Source organism: Strongylocentrotus purpuratus, unplaced genomic scaffold (assembly GCF_000002235.5).
Source record: "Strongylocentrotus purpuratus isolate Spur 01 unplaced genomic scaffold, Spur_5.0 spur5_scaffold_3, whole genome shotgun sequence".
Lineage (NCBI taxonomy): Eukaryota > Metazoa > Echinodermata > Echinoidea > Camarodonta > Strongylocentrotidae > Strongylocentrotus > Strongylocentrotus purpuratus.
In genome coordinates, this window is record NW_022145609.1 from 27,123,141 (window position 1) to 27,141,753 (window position 18,613).

The following is an 18,613-nucleotide window of genomic DNA, read 5'->3' on the forward strand; positions in this document are numbered from 1 at the left end:
TTCATTTTTTACATGTAAGTGAGATGTGATCGGATTGTTAAGATTTATGCAGACTAACAAAATACGGCATAATTGTCCCTAGAAAGATAAACGTAAATCACTCTTGATAACTGTCTATATAATTTGACCCCGCTTCCACCCCGCTTATACTTATAGCGGTGTGTCTAGACAGAATAAAGAGCACTCAACTCCTCAGGCTGCCATTGTCATCGATCTGTCTTAATTGTCCGAAGTGTTCCGGCTACTCGTCTCAGTTCATTCCCTTACAAATAGCTGCATCCACGGCCTTGGATAGGATGATGTGAGAGATTTGACTGTCTCCAGCCATACTCTTGCTTAGCTGCTCAGAGTCAAACTGCCCATAATCGAGCGCGGGTGTTTTGATGCTGCCCCCACCAGCTAGCATGCCTCTTGCTTCTTGTACCGCCTCGTCAATGCCGAAATGGGCAATAAAACATGTCTCTGGTGGCTCCTGGCCTTGTGGTACGTAGTATAGAAATTTCCTGGCTTATTTTTCTTCTTCTTGTTACGCATTCTGAGATTTCAATGGTCGCACACAACAAACTGAATAGACGGGACTGCAATAAGTAAGAAAGTGAAAGTTTATAATATTTTCAAACACAAAAAGGAAACTCTATGAAGAACCTTGCGAGGTCTCCTCCCATTCGCGGCCCTGTATTTAAAAAAAAACATCGGCAAATTATATTTTCAATCATACATTCACTCTAAATTTAATTATTGCAAATATGTTTAATATAATTCCTGAATGAAACAAATCTAGTCCGTTATCAATAAGTAAGAAAGTGAAAGTTTATAATATTTTCTGTAAGGAGCAAATTGGAAAGGAGCTTGTAAGATACGCCACAGTTTTGTCATATTTTGTTTCATTGATGATAACTTCAAACACTTCTAACTTTTCTATTTCTATTTGGATATTGCTCAAACTTTCAATAATTTATTTCTCTCATTTATCTGCTTTTATCGGGCTAAACTTTCCCTTTAATAAATGCTCGTTTGCACAGGCTTGGTAATTTTTTTATAATTTTTTCCATCATTTATCAATCGAATAATACGTACATAAGAAACACATAATTATATTGATTACAAAGGAAAAACACATAAATTATACTTATATCACAAAATTAATTATACTCTTTTTTCTTTTTTTTTCATAATGATTTTTTTTTCTTTCCAGAGGTGATACTTATCAACATTTGCCCTCAATAATATGTCCTTTTAATAAATGTCGAAATGTTTGTAAAATTACATTATCTTTTTTGTGTGTGAAACATAAGAAGCTAAATTAATTAATAGATTTGGAAAAACTACATATTTTGAATTATTTAATATTGCTTGCCTACAATTATATCACTGTTTTCAATTTTTTCATTATCAAACAAAACTTTTCTTTTTCTGAGAAAAATTAAGACCTTGTTCCAAAATATTTTTGAGTAATCACAATCGTAAAATAAATGATAATAATTTTCTGAACATTTGCACTTCAAACAGTAATCATGATCAGATTATTTGAAACTATATAGACATTCCTCACATGCTAATAACTTATAGAGTAGTTTGAAATTAAACTGTTTAAATCCTTTTTCCTTAACGTGTGTCAAATTCATTTTCAATATATTTGCCATATAATTTTTTCCAAAAAAATATTCCCAATAAATTTGAACATTTGGATTTATAAAGGTTTTATCAACTAATACCTTTTATATAATTTGTGACATTTTTAGTTTTATAACTGATATACTTTGACTTAATTTTGGTGTCAATTCAAAATAATGAAGACGTGTGTTTTTATGTGAGTATTTTCGTGTAGCTGGGGGATGGGGCATCTAGTACCGCTCTTCTTTTTTCGTTTTTTTTTCGGTACGTTATTTGTGGCTTCATGCGAACTCTTTTTTGTTTTTGTCATTACTTATTCAGGAGTATCCTCCTATATTAAAGCGGTACCACCATCATGTATATAAGTTGGCTACTGTACACCTATTCCTATACTGAGTTTGCAGTGAACACAGAATCGCACAAAGTGCGGATACAGTGCTTGCATTTCCCTATTTTTTTATAAACGAATCGGTTCCACTATAGCTGGCTGTCTGCCCTAACAACAAACAAGACGACAGACTTCATGCATGGCTGATCGTCGACGAAACAGAGTTTTTTGTTTGTTACTACTGCAGGCAGCCAGTGAAAACGAATTCGTTTAAAGGGATAGTTGAGTTCTGTTGCAGAGGGCTAAACAAAATAATATTTTTGTGAGATAATGAGAAACTGAGTGTCAAATATGAAAGAACATACAATTGAAATGACAAAATCGTCTTTGGTCAAAATCGATTCATAGACGGCTAAATATAACCATTTCTAATATTTGTGTACCAGCACAATATTAGATAATTTGAACCAGCCGTTGAAAAAACGAAATAGCGCCTTGTACGTTTTATTCCAGCCAATGCCGATGTTGGCTTTTTGTTGGCTTTTTCGTATTGGTTATAAAACGCACAACCAGCCGGCCCATGTTTTGTTATTATTAATTAATTAACGGTCACCGTAATTTTTTTAAATTGGAGCTGAATTGGTACGATCGTATTAGCTAAATTAAACTTATTTTGGGGTCTAAAATTACCTTCGTAGCAATTTTAGGTCCTAAAATGGCAATAAGAGCAATAACCATTCACTTTAAAGACATTTGCGGTCTGAAACAAGAACTCATCTATCCCTTTAATAAAATTATGGAAATGCAAGCATTAATTTAAACAAACAGAACTTTGTTAATCCTAGCTCATTTTCCTGATTGGGGTGTCATATGAAAGGGTAGAAAATGAACTTTCTGAAAATGTGATTTTCTCTTTGGAATTCAGATACCGTGACTTTTTGGTACCCTTTCTTCAAATTGTTTTTAATCACTCATGCGTGACATTTTGATCATATGAGTTGCATCAAAAGAAAGAGGAGGATCTAAGCTTTACATTTATGTGTAATTTACTACTTATAATTGTGATTAAGTGATAAAACATCGGTAATTCTCGGTTTCGTTTTTTTCTTGGACGCCCTGTATATTAAAATGTTGCCGATATTTTCAAGTTTTCAGTATATCAAATCTGCAGAGTAGTATTAGTTAAATTCTTATCACAACGTCTCCTCGATATCACTGTCTCTTGCAGAACCTGTGAGCCAGATAATGCAGAGAAGTTTGTCTAAAAAGATCTCTCTCCTTTTGGTGATTGTCGCCGTCATCATTCTTGTCCAGCCGTACAAGGTACAGTTCTCAGGAACAATGATGTCATCCAGCAGGTCAATGGCTAGTCTAAGAGCACCGGTATGTAAGGAAAGGTTGAGTTTTTAAAGGTACCATGTCCCATTTGCAGGCCAAAACATGAAAAGGTTAAATTCCAACGGCATTTAAAAGACAATACTAATTTAAAACTTCCCTCAAAACGAAAGGGCTTGAAAATGGCTTTAGTGGGAAAATAACGATCAGTTGTTGTCTATTCGACTTTAGTGAATACAATCACCTAATAGTCTGATTTTCAGACCCTTTTACTGGATGGCCGTATGTTTTGTTCTCCACAAAGATTATATCAGTTTAATTGTGGCCATTACAAGAAGTGAGTTATTGATATAGACAAATGCTCATGTACCTGTTACAGCTCATTTTAAGTATGTTATTACTAGAGAAAAAAGAGATGTCAGTCAGTCACTCAATAGTGTCTGACAATTAAGTCTAGAAGGTAAACGGGTTTCCTTGCATAATTTGAATACTAGGACACTGCTAATGTTTAAATTTCTCAGATAGGACATGACATATTCATAATTCCTCCAAAATTCTACGGAATTTGATGTTGGCTGCATAAGAGACATAATATCTTTAAAGGTTCATTCAAACTACAATGAATAGCTGAATAGTTTAGATCAACGTTTTACAACCGGGGTGCCGCGGCTCACTGGTGTGATGCAAGACATCTCGAGGGGTGCCGCGAGATGATATCACTAATAAAATAGAATTATGAAAAGGAAGAAAAAATATCATTATTTTGGAATAACATCGATTTCGTGAAAAACAAAATTAATATTAGTAACCTCTAACGTACGTAATTCCATGAGAAAATAGCATTTAAGGTTAAAAGTGTCTTTCTACCTCGATCGCTTCGGCAGGCTCGCTCGCGATCTTTAAAAACATGATGATTTCTGGAAGCGAAGTGCCTGAATACATCCATACTTTTTGACAAGCAATGAGGTGCCCTAATAGCCTCCTATTTGAAAACGAGGTGCCTGAATTTGGATTATATCTTTTATATGATACAACGCTATAGTTCGCTTCACTCGCTCTCAACATTTAGAAACTGGATGATTCGGGGCAATGACATGTGAATGAGTTTGGGATAGGTGTGACGCCACTGGCATACTGATGGTGTGTGTGTGTGTGTGGGGGGGGGGGCGGCTTGGGGGCAGTTGCCCGAAATCAAATTCAACGTGCTTTATTTCTAGTTCGATACCAGTGATTTACCAATGTTCCTTAAATGACATGATTTTGCGGTGTTTTTTTTTTCACTTTGAAAATTATACTTTCAGGCAAAAAAATATGCTTATTTAGTAGCCTACAAGTAGAAGGTAGGATCGTCATTTCACGCAACTGCCGCAAAAAGCACTGCCGTGGGTTGGGCTATATGCATGATTAGGGACAAACGCTCAACACACTGCACTGCTATGCGATTATGTAGTACTGGTTTGTAAAGTGTTTTATTATGTTGTTTACACTTTGATCAGTGATGGGTGAGATATTAACTGATCATCTTTGGTGCTCAGAGTGTGGAGAACATTGATTTAAGCTATCAAGTAATTTGTAATAGTGGGTAGCGGAAGCGGCGGAACCGGGGAGAGGGATCGAGCAGGGGGGGGGGGGGCAAAGTGCCCCAACTTTTTCAAGTACCCCTAAAGTGCCCCTTTTACATATAAAAGGTGCCCCGTTTACTTCAGATAAGTTCCTTTTTTTATTTTTAATAGGTGCCCGTTTCACATTCTTATTTTGGTCCGCGGTGTTAATACAAGTGTCACGTGCCCCCACGCGCCGTGATGTTATGACCGCTAATCCTTCATGATTCAGCCGCGGACAAAAAAAAAAAAAAATCGGGGCAATGTGGCAGCCAAATTTGGTATCAACTTAAAGCTTAGACATCAGAGAAAATGGTGGTATTAAAATTTAAACGGAACTCTAAAACATCTAAACATTTCCTCTGGATTCATAAAAAAAGACATGTATAATTAGTCCATTTTTCAGTGAATTACCCTTTAATATATCATGAAGATTGTGTTTCTATTAATTTTAACCCATTCATGCAACGAAATGAACTATCAGGAATATGTGAGAGCAATTTCCTATCAATAACTTAAAAACTTCATGTTGAATTGAAAGATTTATAAAATAAGTCACTTTTGCACTAAAACTATGAAGATTATGTAGGATTTTGCTGTTTGAAGGAGTAAATATATACCCTTATTGTGCATACCGGAATTAAATGTTTTACTGAGGTATTCCTCAATGTATTACATTCAATTGGGCAAGAAATCAATTGAAAAAAATAAATCACCAAACATGAGTTTTGGCGCACTTTGGTTCCTCCCTGGCCCACTTAACTGTGCATCGGTTCATAGATTCATAAATCATATTCCTACATGGAATTAGTGTCCTTAACATGAGGCGAGAATGTACTTCAACCTTTAATCAAATTAATCGTTGGAGCCACTTGTTGTCACAGCTACCTCCAAAGAACAAAATGTTTATTTAGTCAAAATCATTTTCAAAACTAGTACAAACAAGTTTATAGATCATATTCAGTGCGTATAAAAAAAGTATTCAAAACTTTGGTGGCTCCTAATTAAAAATGTATAACTTATGTAACCTTATATAGTAGATAATGAAGAAGGGTAACTTATGCACAGTTTAATAAAAACATATTCATATCTCTGTGCCACGAATGACTTAGCAGCAGGCCTTTCAAAAAGTACTGTCAGTTTGGGCTGAACTTGAAGCAATGAATGTGAGTCAAAGCCATTATGCGTGTGTTATCTCAGTTCGAAAACTAATTCCTGACTTTAATATTGACATTATGCTTAGGCTTTTCAAGAGAAGAGGTATTAAGGTCAACTCATACTCACAGGAAGGCTTATTACCAGCAAAATTTATGGTATTATATTTGTTATAATGACTCAAGCTTGGCTTCTCTCGAATCCCTTACTTAAAGCCCCACTGTCCTGCTTGTAGCTACTTGCTCCCTCTATAAAGAAAACTTCCCCAATCGGTGCCTGTTGGTCCCCCATGATCCTCTTTTTCTTATGTTAGTTGAGAGCTGAGTTGATGAGATAGCCACCTGCCAGTGACCTGGCTGGGTGGTCTAATCCCTTCTGGCCCAGTAGTATTGACGGTCTATAAGTTAGCCCTTTTCATTGCTTGATTCAAAATGGATTATTTGGGTTGCAATTTTTTTTAATGAAAGTCGACCGCCATTTTCTTTGGCCGTTATCAAAATATGAGTTTTTTCTTTCATTTGGGTTGGTAACCTTTTAGTTTTCCGTTCGCTATTCGAGATAAACACCTTGTGCACCTTTCGAGTGTGAAATGGCGCGGTTTATACACGGTCTTAACAATGTCTAAATAAAGATATCAATTCAATACAAGAGGAAATAGACACCTACCAGATATTAATAGAGGCATTTATCAGAGGTGAAAAGGGGCATTTATGAGAAGGGGAAGCGATTCTTATTAAAGGGGAAAGGGGCACTTATCAGAAGAAAAAAGAAGCACGTGTCAAAGTAAAAGGGCAATAATCAGCCGTAAAAGTTCGTCATTTCTCGAGCCTGAAAAAGGGCCACTCACCAGAGATGAAAAGGGGGCACTTATAGGAATGGAAAAGAGGCATTTAATACAAATGGAAAGGGGCATCTATCATATTTTGAAAGCGGCATTTATTAGAGGTGAAAAGGGGATAATTATGAAAAGGGGAAGGGCCATTTATCAAATTGAAAAGGGAGCAAGTGTCAAAATTAAAAGGGCACTTATCAGAAAAAGGGGTACTGATTATATATTATAAGGGGAACTTATTACAAAGGAAAAGGGGGCACCTGTCAAATGAAAAGAAACACATATCAGATTTTAATAGGAGCATTATTTAGAGGTGAAAAGGGGCATTTTGAGAATGGGAAGGGGCTCTTATTAATAAAAGAAAAGGGGCACGTATCAGAACAAAAAAGACACTTATAAGAACGACAAAGGGACACTTTCAAAATAAAAGACACAGTTATCAGAGGTGAAGTCTGTCATTATATATAGAGGGCACTTATCAGAGGGCACCTATTGGAAAGAAAAAGGGGCACTCATCTGAAGTAAAAAGGGATTTTTCTTTGTAAAAGGGGATACTTTTAGAGTACTTCAACAAAGGAGGGGGCATGAGTTTGTTAAGTTTCACGAAATCAGATTTGTAGAAGAGTAGAAAAGGAACACCAGTAGGCAGAGGAGTTGGGTAGAGATGGCAAAATAGATAGAATAAATTGTATCACTTGTGTACAGTATTTAATAATGGAATGTTCAATGGGTAATTTTCGATTATGATTATAAATCTTTTCTTAATCGCAGATCTTCAAGTCAGTGACAGGGAGAGAGACAGTAAAAAAGTCAAGCATCAAAGGGAAACAGACTAATGGAAACACCACGAGACCGACGACACCACGTCCGGCTACGATTCAGCCTTGCATCTCATGCACAAGCAATTACTCAACTGCCGAGGTGGTCAATGTGAGGGGTACGTACAAGGTCAATGACGTCATACAGATCCGCATCATCGCCCGCGATGGTCAAGGCGTCCCCAAGCGTTCAGGTGGCGACTACTTCCGGGTCAAGCTCTACACGAAAGAGACCGAGTCGTCTTCAAGCATTGATGTCACAAATGACCTCGGAAATGGCACGTACTCCGCCGAAGTCACACTCCGATGGCCAGGCAAGGTCAGGGTCATTGCGACCCTGGTGCATCCCCGTGAGGCCGTAGACATTCTAAAGAGGATCCGAAACATTGAACCTGGAAGAACTGTATTCCTCGGCCGCTACTCCAAGAAGGTGAACTCGACAGAGGTCAACGAAGATCTCACATGCCTTCTCAAAGTCATCGCCAATGTATGAAAAACAATTTGATCTTTTTCTTCATTTTAAGTAAACGCAACTAGAAACTCTTTATCCAAAGGGGAAAACAAATTCAATTCCGGTAACAAAGATATGATTCTGTATCATTAGTTGGTACTAATTCGACTTTGAACCTTGAAGATTAGGTTTACTTATTTCACAACCAACTTTTTGGAACAGGGGCTTGAGGAAAGGCTCTGTCTTTCATTGTCTTATAACAACTGGATATATGCCCGTACATCCAATGCTGATTGCTTTGGGGTCTACATGGCTTTAATTTCTACTTAAAAAACGCCCTCAATGTCGAAACTCACTTCATCGGAGAGTTGATGTCAGCGATAATCAGAGGCATTGATCTCCTTCTAGCTAATTAACTGTCCTCTCCAAATATGTATAATATTCTTCGTTAATACGGTATGTTTCTCGTTTGACAGAAATCGCTTTGTAACTACACGGATGAACGAACAGGATACCCCTGGTTCTGTGTAGCGCCCTCTAAGAAAGAGCTCACCTGCAAGGACTGGTTCTCGTATCAGATACATCAGTCGTTGTCTTCCAAGTACACTTTAGATGCACTCAAAAAAGGGGAGTATGATGTTTTCAAAACGTAAGTTTATTTTTCTAATTTATCGACAGGTTTAGAGTGCCTTGGAACAATTACAAAGTGTCGTTTAAATGGGTATGAGAGATATGTTTGTAATTTTGATTCCAATACATTAATCTACACTTACCACTCTCCAGGGGCGTACGCAGGATTTTTTCGAGGGGGGGGGGGGTTAAAATTTGAAAATCGCGCCTAAAATTTCGAAACTACTCAGCCACCCGCTGAATAAGCGGGAGGGGGGGGGTTAAAAGAACTTTTTTGGGTCCAGGGGCGTACCCAGGATTTTTGCGAGGGGGGGGGGGGGGTTAAAATTTGAAAATCGCGCCGAGAATTTCGCAACGACTCGGCCAGCCGCTGAATAAGAGGGGATGGGGGGGGGGGGGGTGTAAGGTCATCTTTTTGGGGGTCACCCTATTTTTTTAAAAAATAAAAAATAAAGTGAGGGGGGCCGGGTATCCTCTGAAACACACACATAAAAAAAATTGAGGGGGGTTCGACCCAAATCCCCCCGCCTCCCCGCGTACGCGCCTGTCACTCTCCCTGTGGCTGATCCAGGGGGGCCGGCAGGCCCGGACCCCTCCCCCTGGGAAAAAAAACCGTGGAGAAGCCCCCCCCCCCCTCCCCTGGCGCTCAAGGGGGTGGGAGGGGGTGCGATTTTTTCGAATTTTCGAGGACCAAAAATAAAAATTATAAAAATAAGTGCTCACTAAACCCCCCCCCCCCCCCCCCTCCACTGAGCCAATTATCGGCCGGCGCGATTTTTCAAATTTTCGAGGACCAAAAAAAAAATTAGTGCTCACTAAGTTGTGATTGGTCCATGATATCGATTGCGAGGACCGTAATTACCCTATTTCGCCCTCGGTCATTTCTTGATGTTATATTGACCATCCGGTCAAATGAGTAATAATAATTAATGTAAACTTTGGCGATGATTATTCTTAAGTGCACAATGTGGGACTTCTCTATGTTTAAAATATCTGTGGATACTCGGGTTTTTTTGAGTCGTGTTCTAAATATGAATTGGTCTATTGAAACATGCAAACACATTACATTGACGTGTAACGTAATCCGAGGATTTCTATGGGATTTGACATAATTCCCTTGGGTTGATTTTTTCAAAGTCTTTTCTATTGTTTTCCGCATGTATAAATGTAGAATGCATGATACTTTGATATTTAAGTCACATCACCCGTTTCATTCCGTCACAAGATACGGCTTTTTACTGTATGTCTGAACTTGTCGAAACAATCAATCTTTAAGAATAATTTTGATACTCAATCAGTGGAAAAAGACTGAAAATAATCATTTAAATGGTAACCTTTGTATTTGATGTAATACTGCCTCTCTTTTACGTCATGAACAACTTGAATTTCCTTGCACTCATTTACCGGCATTCGATCCTTTTTTAGACACAAACTACCGATAACAATCCTGACTCCGGAGTTAAATGTTGCCGATAAAAATGATGGTACGTACAGAACGATCGCACAAATGTTTTTCCAGTTTAAAGGAAAATCCAACCTGGTCCTTGATAGCAAACTACTCTGGAGGAAAGTAGGCGTAAATATTCATAATTGAATGACACACGCCCTTAAGACTAAAACAACAACAACAACAAGAAAAACCAGAGAAGCAGAATGGTGAAAGTTTGAATGAGATCGGACAAATTATGAGAAAGTAATGAATTTTTGAAATTTGTAATAACAGGTATGGGCTCCTCAAATTGGCTGAGTCTGTAATTTTTCTGTGATGTATTGGCGGACAGCTTTCCCTTTTGTTCCAACACACTATATTTCTCAAATACATGAATCAGGAGGGTCTTTTTTTTCTTTAGAGGACCCATGATAATATGCTATCCATAATATATTTCGGGTAGTGCCTAAGGGAGAAGGCGCTCGGGAGAAAAAAAAACAGAAATTGATTTTACTTTTGTACACAACAAACTGGAGAGATATCCGGGACTACGTCACAATATAACTAAACTGCCAATTGGAGATCCGCATTGACTTAGTCTTCTCATATTTGAAATATTCATAACTTTCTTATTACTAGTCCTATTTATTTCAAACCTTCGCCGATTTGCTTTTCTTATTTTCCTGATTTCATTGAAATGAACTTATTACGAAGGTTGGATTTCCCTTTAAAGGTACTATGTCCCTTTTGCATGCCAAAAAAATGAAAAGGTTAAATTCCAACGGCATTTGAAAGATCATACTAATTTAGAACTTCCCTAAAAATAGGGGGCTTGGAAATGTCTTTAAGTGGGAAAATAACGACTATTACTTGAATCGACTTCCGAGCTATAGAGCCAATACGTAATAGTCTTGATTTTCAGACCATTGTACCGAATGGTCGTACGTTTTATGCTGCGCAAAGATTCAATCAGTTTAATTTTGGCCATTACAAGAAGTGGGTTATTGATGTAGACAAATGCTCATGTACCCTTTACAGCTCATTTTATGTATGTTATTACCAAAGAAGAAAACAAATCCAGTCAGTCACTCAATAGTGTCTGACAGTGAAGTCTAGCAAGTAAACGTGTTTCCTTGCATAATTTGAATATTAGGACACTGCTAAATTTTTAATTTCACAGCTATGACATACATGACATATTCATAATTCCTGCAAAGTTCTACATAATTTGATGTTGGCTGCAAAAGGGACATTGTGCCTTTAATAGACATATCTGAATCGTGATTTTCAGGTGAATTTTATGTGAGGACTATTCTGAATAATTGCATTTATTAGAATCCAATCACTGTATTTCAAACAAGTCAAAGGTTAAAAGGTCAGACCGAATCGTCATAGGTTTCCGACAGTTAAGTGATGAATACTGATAATTACCCAATCATCTTCCTGTGGGTCCCTTCTATGGGAGGGGGATGGGTCGGGTCTCCTCGTTACCGTTGTCCATCTCGTTCTTTCTGTAGCCATTTTCAAGTCAATGTATCTACCTCTTCCTGGGCATTCATTTCTTTCTCCTTCCTTTCTCCTTTCTCTCTGCTGCCCTTCTAATCACTTCACATTCACATTTCCTCTCCACGTGCCCATACCATCACAGGGTACGTTTATGCTCAACTTTTACTGGCCGGAGTGAGGCATTTGTTACGCGTTTAGTTCAAAACACGGTTGCGTCCTTTCTCACTTTTGTAGAATCACAGAAAAACGGTGATCGTAATTGCCGATCGTAAACTCACAAAATGGTACGTTTTGGATCGACGATTCTGGGGAAGCATAAACGCACAATCATTTGTAAACGCGTTTAAATGGGGTCAACGCACTGACCTCTACTTCAGACTCTGCACTGCACTTCTCTGGCTCATCCAGGCATGATTCTGGCTCTGAGCCAGAATCATGCCTTGAGGAGCCGGAGAAGTGAGCATAAACAGTACACCGTGGAACTGCGATTACGATGAGCGTTTCAAATCGCTCATTCTGCCTCCAAAACTGAGCATAAACGTACCACCAGTCACGTTTACTTCCTTTCGTACTTAAATCCTCGGTCACAAATGCCATTACGAACTGCTACGAACGCCGTACGAACGATTTTCAGACAATGAAAATTCGGGAAGACAATGGAAAAACAGGGAGATACGTACGAAATTATCGTTCGTACGAACCTTTGTGACCGTAGAATAATTTCGCCTCCTCTCTATTCTTGTCACTCCTGTCACACCTCTCAGACATCTCATCTCTGCAACTTCCAGCTTCTTCACGTGATCCTCCTTTACTGCTCACGTCTCTCCTCCATAATTATAATGTAACCGGGCGGACCATCTTCTTGACAATGTTAACTTGAGCTTTCAGTCTCATTGGCATGTTTGGGGTCATATACACCACACTGCTCAAACTTCCCCATGCCTTTCCAGCGCCTTGAAGGCGGTTTTCTGATAGAATCGAATGATCAATACGGTATTCTGATGGGTTTGTCTTGATATTATGTCTCACATTGAATATTCATAACATAACCGTGTATGTTGATTTTTAATTGATTAAATTCAGGTTGGCAACTTGCCCAGGAAACTTATCAGAAGTCTCTTCCATCTTGTTTACCGGGACAGCATCTTTACAACAAAGTTCCATCAGGGTTTTACCATCATAACATATGGTACTCCGACCAATGTCACATCCGCCGATTGAGCAAGAAGTCTGCTTTGGAGTGTCTTCGCAACAAGGATATCCATATATACGGCGATTCGACGGCGCGGCAGTTGTATGAATATCTTTCACTGCATTACCGACCCGACCTAGTAGGTTCAGAACCTGAATTTGCCAGCCAAGCAAGGTCGGGTCCTCTGACCGCAAAGGACGGAAAGCGGAACATCTCAGTGCATTTCAAAGCTCATGGGTTTCCTCTCCGTCCCACGATCATGACAAGAAGAGACACTGCAAGTTACATCGTCAATGAACTAGACGATTTGAAAGTGAATGCTCGGTCAGTTATCCTCCTTTCCCTTTCTCAGCATTTTACAACTTTCCCCCTAAGTTTGTACGAGCAGAGGATTAGAGACATCAAAGACGCTGTTCGCAGACTACACGTCAGAAGTCCAAGAACGATGGTGATTATTAAAAGTGCTAACACGAGAGAGCACAGTCAGGTCATTCATCAACTGCAAAACAGTGAATGGTACATCAGATCGTTGGACCTCTCCTTGAGGGCGCTCTTCAGCGATTATCCTTCTGTGGCTTTCATTGATGCCTGGGACATGACTATTGCTCAAAACTTCGTTTCCAACGTTCATCCTCACAAAACAGTCGTGAACAGTATGAATGATCAGTTAATTTCATTTATCTGCCCGGTACCGTAGATAAAGAGACACAAAACAACATTAGGCAGAAAAGGAGGTTGCAATACTGTAGGACCTCTCTCTCACTTGTTATGGCTGTGGTACTTTTTGTGAGATTTCACGTAAATATACAATGATCTTCAATAATCTATATTGCAGTTCACTTTATTTAGCAAATCTATTTATCGAAGATATTCCCTATTCTTTTATCTAATATTTTTTCCCTATTTTATCCTCCCTTTAGTCTTTCCTCCCTCTCCCCTTCTCTTCTTCTACGCGTATCTTTTTCCCTCTTTATTGTTTATAAGATTCATGATTTCTCTATTCCTTGAATGTCAGTAGTGACATCACATTTATCTTTTTTTCTTTCTTTTTTCTCCTTATAAGCTAATAGTTTTACTGGGTATCACTATACGTGTGCATGCAAGTTTATTGCCTATTGGTGTATTGTCAAATCTTTACTTACTTGTACCAAGGACATAATCTTTAATATGTTGTTGTTATATTGCACCTATCCTCTAATAGCTTTGATTTTATTGTTATTCAGTGTAATATACTATATACTTTACCTCGTGCAATATCTTTTTGATAATATTATCCTTGTACTTTTAGGATGTTACAATCCGTGATATGTCATGTTACTCTTGCTTTGTGTGAATCCCCTTTTCCTTCCTCTTCTCTTTGGTTCTCATCTTGTTCCCTTTTCTTTCTGTTTTCTTACCTTTTTCCTCTGCTGTTATCACCTCTTTTTTTTCCTTTCTTCGCACAATACATAATTTGCCAGTTTTTACATGTACTGTGATGCTTTGGTAGTAACAGTGAATATAACATTTTAAAAATCTGCATATTGTCCTTTTGAGTTACAAAATTATTTGCATTGAACTTGGATGTATTGCGGGATTGGCATAACTTTACTCTTTTGACTGTCTAAAAATTAACGAAATTTTTTAATGACTCTAATATATTATATTTTCAAACTGTTTTTTTTTTAATTTATTTTTTAAAAATCATACTTCAACTTCAGGTGCACTAGGGAGAGACTAGCATTCCCTTTTCCTGTTTTGAATGAAAACATACCTCAAGACTGTACAATTTTCCTCTCTTTCTACTTTTCTTTTTCTACTCTGTCCTTCTCTACCCCTCTCCTCCAATCTTTCGTATATTCTCTGATCAACTTTTCTTTCATTCTTCTTCTTCCTTCTCTTCCTCTTTCTAGTTCCGTCTCTCCCTCTCTCTCTCTCTCTTTCTCTCTCTCCTTTTTGTAACCTTTGATGACACATAAGTCTTTTAATGTTTTTAATATTTGTAATATATTTAGATTCTGATGTCAAATTGAGTTTCATTTTGTTTCATAATGCATGATTTATGGGTCGTACGTTTTTAGACATTCATATTTTGATCGTTGAATGTGTTTTACATTGACTTTGTAAATTGAGCAATCTCAGCTTCCCAGCTGCACGTTCTTTTATTGCAATAAACCGAATCAAATCAAATTTAAAAAAACTGCAAATCTACCCACCTAAGGAAATATAAAACATCATAGTCCTCCTTAGTCAAAACAACTGCGTTTTTCATAACTGGCACCATCTTCCTATACAAATGGCTTCGATAATGAAATAATGGCCTTACACGAAGACACTTTTCCATCGATATCCAAACACGCGGGACACTGCACTATTTACTGATATTGAATTAAGATCGTAATGAGTCAGTCTATTATTACGATGTTCAAGGTTACATCACATTAAAATTTACACGTCATCCGAATTAGAAGAGTTAATACAATTTATCTATGTATTTTTCGATCCCCTTTTACCAGGCCAAAGTTAAATGGGTTTTTTTTTTGTAGGCGTTTTATATTTCTATACTATTTCAGATCACGTATATTGTTTGTATCAATTGCATATTTCCTTATCTATTTCAAAATTAAATTAATTGATTTCATCAATTTAGTGAATCTAGCTGTAGCCCTATATCAGTAATGACGCGCTTGGTAATAATGGTATCATAGTGACAGGTGAATAGAGTTAACGGCTAAGAATGCACCCATACAACACTTCTCTTTCTTTTTCTTTTTTTCTTTTTTTTTGCGTAACTGATTTGATTATACTGAGTCAATTTGGTAAGCAGGAGATTATAAAAAAACATCATTATACACTTCATATTGTTTTCTGTTAGATAAATAGCTCTCAAACCATGACGGTGCAACCCCACGAATTCCATAATAGTAAAGCCTTTTCAGTGACATTGTGTGGTCCAGTGTATCAAAGACTTGATAAATCCATGAATACTCCTATTACATGTTCTTTATTGGCCTTAAAGGTAAAGACCAGCGTTGGAAACGCCCCAATTTCAAAAAATGAAATGGAAGCTCTCATTACCAACCATGTGAAAGAATATGTTTTGACTAATACATGATGATAAACAATAATATTTGCCGGGAAACCGCCTACTAATTGATATATTTGGTAAATTAGTATATCTATTTGACTGTGAGAGATAATAGGGTACTCCCATATACATCTTTCTGTGTATAGTGCTTGTAACTTTTCGAAGAATGGGCCAAATTTCTTATCATTTTGATGATTCCAGAACCTTGCAGTACACACCAATACTTATATGCTAGATGATCAACCTTTTCTGATCGATTCCACAACGTTTCTTTCACAATGCAATCGCATGACCAGAACTGGTCTTTTCCTTTAATAGCATTCGTTACTTTATCATATAATTGTACTAAATCTTGGTCGGTTGAGTGTCCTTTTCTGAGACCATATCAATTTAGATTTAGGAAATGAAAAGTATCTAAAAACTTATAAAGCCTATTGTAAATAATCTTATCTAGGATTTTGGATATGCTGGGAGGAATAGAAATAGGCCTGTAATTACTTATTCCGTGAGGAATGTCTTTTTTAGAAACAGGATTTACCTTAGCAATTTTCAAGGACTCGGGAGATTTTCCCGGTATTAGTTGATAGATTAAAAATGTGAGTTAAAGGAGAAGCGATGAAATGTATGATGTGTTTAAGAAGGAAGGCATTAATTCTATGGTGACCCTGTGATTTACTTAATTTTAGATTTTTTTTTCTTATTTCGGTTATTTCATTAGGATCAGTGGGATTAAAAACAGTGATGAATTTGAGGTTTAGGAAGAAATGTAGTAACATTTTCGTTCGGTGTATTAAGTTTATTTGCTAAACTAGGTCCTGTGTTTACAAAATAGGAATTAAATGTATCTACTACATCTTCAGACTTTATTAATATATCATCTATTGTAAAATTATCACTGGGCGATTTAAAAGTTTTTCTCTTCAATGTAATCATAGTTCCCCAGGGAGATTTCATATTTGATTTCACTCAATTAAGTTTGTTGGAGTAGTAAATTTTACGAGAATTTCGAATGATTTTAGTTAATTTTTTTTCTGTATGTTTTATATATATATTTTTTTTTATATGAGTAGTTGAGTTCGTTAGATAAGCCTTATACTATACGTCCCCCAAAAAACTATACACTTTTGAAATGGCTGCCAAATAAAAAATATATAATTCTGAGAGAAAGGTTTTATATGAATGGAAAGCTCATAAACTCAACTTTTATATGCCACCAAAAAGTCCGAAAATAAATCATGCTTGGGTGAGCTCTGCTCACTTTTGTAAAGGGTATGAAAATTAGATTGCGCATTAATTAGCCTTCCAATTTGTGAGAGGTAAATCCTTTGGAGCTTACAAAATTGAGGGTGATACGATACATTCATGATTTGCTGAGTGAACTTAATGGTTTATCAAACCAAACTGTTATGCATGAGTGAACAGGAATTTCATTTTTTATTGTAGCATTGTACCTTTCCCTGGAAGACACAGTGGTGTGTTCATGGGAGTCAGGATGGGGTGATGGTACATGTTGTAATTTCCATGTTACAAACTGTTATTTTTTACATCTGTGACTTCGAATAAAACATCAGCCCACATTTCAGTTACCATTAACTTGAAGAATAAGTAGCCGACGGGCATCCTGGACATTCCCTTTTTCAACAAACCGTATTCGAATATTCAATTTACGTAATCCCTACCCGGGTATTAAGTAAATCAATGAGATGTTCAACTAATCTTACAATAATTGAAATGTGGGGTGAAGGTTTTTATTCAAAGTCACAAATGTAAATAAAAACACTTTGAAACATGGAAATTACAACATGTAGTCTACCAATACCCCATCCTCCAAAGGATTTACCTATCACAAATTGAAAGGCTAATTCATGCGCAACCTAATTTTAATACCCTTTACAAAAGTGAGCAGTGCTCACCCAAGCATTAATTATTTTCGGACCTTTTGGTGTGATATGAAAGTTGGATTTATGAGCTTTCCATACATATAAAACTTTCCCCCCAGAATCATATATTTTTTTATTCGGCAGCCATATTAAAAGTGTATATTTTTTTGGGGGGACGCACGGTATAGTTTATTCCTTGTGTGTATCGATTGTACAATCTAGAGGGAAATTGTTGTCATAATATATTTGTAGTTTAGTCTTAAAAGTTTCGTTAACTATACCTGCATTTGATTCATTTCATTGTAATTTCATTATTACATATTTAAAAAATTGCCAAATGATCAGATATATCAGAATATATTAATCCACTAGTAATGTTTTTATCAAAGATATTAGAAAAAATATTGTCTATAAGGGTTTAAGATTGACCGGCAATTCTGGTTGGTTTATTCATATGTGGATAACAATAATTAGAAAAAGTAATATGAAGAAGTGTATCATGGTATATGAGATAAAAGGTCAATGTTTAAGTCGCCCATTAAATATAAGTGTTTACCTTCTCCTGTTAGATTATGAAGGCATTTATTCAGATCTTCACAAAGTAAATTGTTATGACTATGAGGGGGTCTATAGATTAATCCGCCGATTTTTGTTTGGATTAATGGTTTCTAAAAATAATGATTCACTTGTTTGAACGATATTTCTTTCCGGATTTTGAATTGTAAAATGCGACACCCACGCCTCTTGTTTCTTCGCGATCTAGTCTGATTAATAT

At 36.9% G+C, this 18,613-nt stretch overlaps 1 protein-coding gene across 1 annotated transcript; it reads left to right on the forward strand.

Annotated features, from left to right (window-relative positions):
- Nucleotides 1-15,917, forward strand: LOC105447627 (NXPE family member 3-like). Its single transcript, XM_011685955.2, has 6 exons — nucleotides 1-483; nucleotides 3,171-3,325; nucleotides 7,637-8,170; nucleotides 8,611-8,783; nucleotides 10,190-10,248; nucleotides 12,783-15,917. Exons 1-6 carry the CDS (start codon nucleotides 384-386, stop codon nucleotides 13,586-13,588), a joined length of 1,827 nt encoding a protein of 608 aa, XP_011684257.2. The 5' UTR covers nucleotides 1-383; the 3' UTR covers nucleotides 13,589-15,917.
- The last annotated feature ends 2,696 nt before the right edge of the window (nucleotides 15,918-18,613 follow it).